General features: G+C 52.7%; 1 protein-coding gene across 1 annotated transcript in view; it reads left to right on the top strand.

Moving 5' to 3' along the window:
* LOC113975820 (SH3 and multiple ankyrin repeat domains protein 3-like) overlaps positions 1 to 4046 on the top strand; it is a gene marked incomplete at its 3' end in the record, with an annotated part of 75489 nt that extends 71443 nt beyond the window's left edge. Inside the window, exon 9 of the mRNA XM_027700295.1 lies at positions 3980 to 4046. Within this exon, the coding sequence (XP_027556096.1) occupies positions 3980 to 4046 (67 nt within the window). The remainder of the gene's footprint in view (positions 1 to 3979) is intronic.
* Between the last annotated feature and the right edge of the window lie 987 nt (positions 4047 to 5033).

Raw genomic sequence — 5033 nt, 5'->3', positions numbered from 1 at the left:
ACATCTCCAGGGATGGCAGTGCTCTTTGTGACCATGCCAAGGTGACAAATCCAGTGGTGGCAGTGTTCTTTGTGGCCATCCCAAGGTGACATCTCCAGTGGTGGCAGTGCTCTTTGTTTGTGGCCATGCCAAGGTGACATCTCCAAGGGTGGCAGTGCTCTTTGAGACCATCCCAAGGTGACAAATCCACTGGTGCCAGTGCTCTTTGTTTGTGACCATTCCAAGGTGACATCTCCAGTGGTGGCACTGGTCTTTGTGACCATTCCAAGGTGAGATCTCCAGTGGTGGCAGTGCTTTTTCAGACCATTCCAAGGTGACAAATTCACTGGTGCCAGTGCTCTTTATTTGTGACCATGCCAAGGTGACATCTCCAGTGGTGGCAGTGCTCTTTGTGACCATCCCAAGGTGACATCTCCAGGGATGACAGGGCTCTCTGTGACCATTCCAAGGTGACATCTCCAGTGGTGGCAGCCTGTCCGTGAGCTTGACATGCCAGAGGACCTGGCCCTTCCTCATCCCAGGGGTGTTTTTAAGGATCAAAGGGCAGATAATGATGGGAATCCACCTGGATTTAGCAGTGTCTGTACCTTTGAGGGCAAGTTCCAGGTGACTGAACTGTCACGTTGTTGTTGTTGCACCAGGAAAGTGATTCCATTTTTTTTAGTCTTCAGCCATTCTTCACGTTTCCTGTGTAAAACAGCACATTCCAGGTCGATCAGGACTCTTATCCTTAGAAATATTCCTACCTGGGCCCTCCACAGGACCCCTGAAATCCTGGCTGTGGCATCAGGATCATCAGGATGGGTTTCATATCCCTTTGTGTTGAGGTTCTTCCTTCCTCAGGGAAGCTGCAGGACTGGGAGCTGGAGCTCCTGTCGTGTCCTGTCGTGTCCTGTCCCATCCTGTCCTGTCCCATCGTGTCCCAAGTCCTCTGTGTGGAGGCCAGGGGCTGGCAGCAGGCACAGAGGGGCTGCAGGGCTCTGTCTGTGCTCCTGCTCTTACTGGATTAGTTCTTCATGTAACCTGAGCTTGTCTTCTTCCTTGATCCCTCTCAGAGCTGGAAATGTCTTCCCATAGGAAAATCCATCCATCTTTGCTCTCCATCATACATCAAAACTTGGTGAAAGGAGAGAGCAGCTCCTCTAATGGGAATATACAGTGACAGCTCAGAACAAGAAAAATTAAATGTTATCATAAAAGCAGGCCCAGGGTGAAAGCCCAGTTAAGTGGTTTGAAGTTGTTTAACCAGCCTGTGATCTCTGGTTTTATATTTGGTGGCATCTCCTCTTTCTTTCTTTCAGAGATGTCTGAGTTTGCCCAGGAAGATAAAAATAGGCAGGTTGCTGTTGGATTAAACAGCGTTGTCACTTTGATCTCATGCTGTGGAATGACTCAAGGTGTTACAGCACTTCAGAAAATAACCCTGTGCCAGAGCCAGGATTTGGCTGTGGCTTCTCCATCCCTGCAAGTGTCCAAGGCCGGGTTGGATGGGGCTTGGAGAAACCTGGGACTGTGGGAGGCGTCCCTGCCCGTGGTCCCCATCCCTGGAGGTGTCCCAGGAAGGCCTGGCCGTGGCACTCAGTGCTCTGGGCTGGGGGACAAGGTGGGGATGGGGCCCAGGGTGGATCCATGGGCTGGGAGGGCTTTTCCAGCCTCAGGGATCCCGGGATTCTGTGAATTCCCATCCATTTCAGGGATCATTCCCAAGACAGACATCTAATGAGACTTGTAATTTGTACTTTAGATTTGGATTTTTGGTGGAAACCACCCTTGGATGGTTTTGAACTGTGTGTTAATTGTTCATCTGAGGAACTTTGAAGTTCAAACGCTCCTTTCCAGTCTTCTGTCAGTTTGGTTATTTTTGCTTCCACGTTTCCCCAAATTCAGGTCATTTGCCCTTCTATACAAAAACTGTCTTTGCCTGTGACCTTTGGGAGAGCAGATCTTATAAATATATATGTGCATATATAAGGAGAGACAGAAAAATCACAATTTGGAGCAAGCTTGGGGGAAAACAGAGAGTTTGACTCAATTTTCTCTTGCTCTGGCCTAGTTTCCCGAAGGCAGAAGGAAGGTTTCCTTTCTTACAGCCCTCGCTGATCACTTCCAGCTCTGGCTGAGGAGGTGGAGCACGAATTCCAGGCCTCAGAATACAAAAAAAGTCACATAAACATTGTTGGGCTGAGGGCAGTGGGCCTGTTTGTGCTGGGGAAGGCTGGTAGTAGAGGTGTGCGTGTGCTCTGAGTCACCGGGTAAATATATCACAAGTTGGGGCTGAGATGCAAATGAGCCTCCTGTTGCTGAAAGTTCTTCTTGTAGGAGGGCAGGGAAGTGTTCAACAGCTGGAGCTGCCGGGATTGCCCTGGATTTCGTGTCTGGGGGGGGTTGGGTGCTGCTCCTGGGTTGCTCTTGCACACCAAGGCGTGCGATGGTCCCAGGATGGGCGGCTGCATCCAGATGTGTTCTCACACAGCACCAGCACTTTGTTCTCACCCAGAATCGACTTGAGCTGGTTCCTTCTCATTCCCAAGTAATCTGTGGGTGCTGCTCAGAGAGGAAACCATCCTGAGGGGCTCAGGGGTGACTGGGTGTGCTGGGGAAGAGCCGAGGTGGCTGCGGTTCATGGGGGCATCAAAGGCACAGTTCAGCCAAGCTCAGCCCAGTTCTTCAGCCAAGCTCAGTCCAGTTCCTCTGGCTCATCTCCTGGTTTGTTTTCCTGAGGGTCAGGGGTGGATTTCATGTGCTCTGACCCATCTCACTGGGGTTCTTTCACGTGTGACAAGGATGTTTTTGCACCTTGTTCTGAAGCACTGGGTTGTTCTGCTGGCTGAGATGTGGGGCTGGTTTGGGGGTTCTTTCCCCAGGTATGTGAGAGGTCAGTGATGTCTCTGTCTGTTGGTTGAAGTGCTGCTTCAGGAGATGGTGCTTTAGTCTCTCCTCTTAATTGCACATTAACCTGCCTTCAGAGAATCCCAGGATCCCCGAGGTTGGAAAAGCCCTCCCAGCCCATGGATCCCCCCTGGGCCCCATCCCCACCTTGTCCCCCAGCCCAGAGCACTGAGTGCCACGGCCAGGCCTTCCTGGGACACCTCCAGGGATGGGCACTCCAAACCTCCCTGGGCAGCCCCTGCCAAGGCCTCACCACCCTTTCTGGGCAGGCTGCTGGTGTCCTGCAGCTCCCCAGGACAGGAACACCCGTGGAATCACTCCCCAGAGCAGGACAGACCAGCTCTGTCTGTTTTGCCAGCAGACCCATGTTCAGCTTCCCCTCTTTCCTCGTTCTTTTGGGTTCTCCAAGAACCTGGTCCCTTTGGGATTTTCTTCCTGTGGAGTGGTGGGAAAAGCAATGTTTGATGTCAGTCTGGAACGCTGTGGTTTCAGTGGGGAGGAGCTGCTGCTGCCAATGCCCAAGTGGAAGGGGCTCCTTGTCTGAGAGTTGGTTCTGTGGATCTGTGCAGGGGGCTTGGCTGCTGGTAAGCCCCCTTTCATCAGGAACACTCTGCCCAGGGCAGTGGTGGACTCCCCACCCTTGGAAGTGCTCAGAAACCCCGTGTCTGTGGCACTTGGGTTCATGGATAAGTGCTGAACACGGCGGTGACGCCGCGGTGACGGTTGGACTCGATGATCTTAAAGGCCTTTCCCAACCTTAACAACTGTGTGATTCTAACTGGGATCACTGGAGAGCTTCAGGCCAGGGAACACGTTGTCAAGACCCTGGCCAGTGTGTCACCCCCAGACCCCGAGGAGAGGAGACCATCCCTGTCCCTCCCCGAGCCATCGGCCGCCCTCCCACCGCACAAACCCTTGACATACACTCACCCCACGGGGCCAGGAGCTTCCACCTCGGGGCTGCTGGCTGGGGGAGCTGAGGCAGGATGATTATTGGCTCCTTTCCCTCAGGAAGCAGCTGTTGGCAGCCCATGTGGCAGCCCCTGTGGCATTGGGGCCGCTCAACCCTCCTCCCTCCGTGTCTTTGCAGGTGGCCATCATTGCAGGGAACTTCGAGCTGGCCGAGATCATCAAAACCCACAAAGAGTCCGATGTTGGTGAGTTGGATCTTTTTTCTTCCTGCCCCTTTTCTCCCTTTGTGCCTGGCTGGGGAGCCCAGGGCTGTGTTTTGGGGGGGGGGAGGTTGGTGGGTTTTCCCGGGTTTGGGCAGTGGCAGAGCTCTGCTTTCCTCCCGGGGCCATCCGGGCTGTTCATCCAGTGTTCATCCAGATCAGGAGTTAACCAGACCCTTGGTCAGGAGTCAGGAGCAGCTCTACAAAGCTCTGCTGTAAAACTCTCACCTTTTCCTGTCTCTTTGCATCCTGGAGGCTGCTCCATTCCAGAGATCCTTAATGGGATTGGTGCGAGGAGGGGACATTCCCTGCCTTGCAGTGACAATGGTCATGGAGATACCCCACACTGAAGGTCCTGTGAGGAACAGGAGCAGCTCTTCTGGTTGTATTTGCTTTACGAAGGGATATTTTGGGATCTCAGCCTTTTCCCTTGTGTCACCTCTTCTGTCCCTCTCTGGGTGTGATAAATGCCACATGACACTGAGTTTCAGATCGGGGATAAAATCGACACTTGTTGAGTTTTCTTGAATTATTCTGAGAAGTTTATTGATCCAGAGCTGTCAGTGGAGGGAAGAGTTAATTCTCAGCACGTGTCCCTCCTCAGAAGGTACAGCAGGGGAAAAAAGACTTCAGGAAGAGAATCTTGGCTGTGAGGGACTGGCACAGGTTGCCCAGAGAAGCTGTGGCTGCCCCTGGATCCCTGGAAGTGTCCAAGGGCAGGTTGGATGGGGCTTGGAGCAACCTGGGCTGGTGGGAGATGTCAGGGTTGGAACTGAAAGGGCTTTAAGGTCCCTTTCAACCCAAACCATCCTGGGATTCTGTGAAAATCCTGAAATGACAGAAAGACAATTGGAATCAGTTCTTGTGGAATTTGCAGCAGGCAGCAAGTACTGAGCTTGGTTCTTGGAAGTGGCTGTGAATCCAAGAAACCTGGGCCCAAAACATCCTTTATCCCTCCTTCTCTCAGCTATT

Source organism: Neopelma chrysocephalum, unplaced genomic scaffold (assembly GCF_003984885.1).
Source record: "Neopelma chrysocephalum unplaced genomic scaffold, ASM398488v2 Primary Assembly neopelma1_145, whole genome shotgun sequence".
Lineage (NCBI taxonomy): Eukaryota > Metazoa > Chordata > Aves > Passeriformes > Pipridae > Neopelma > Neopelma chrysocephalum.
This window is presented reverse-complemented; position numbering and strand designations above follow the sequence as displayed.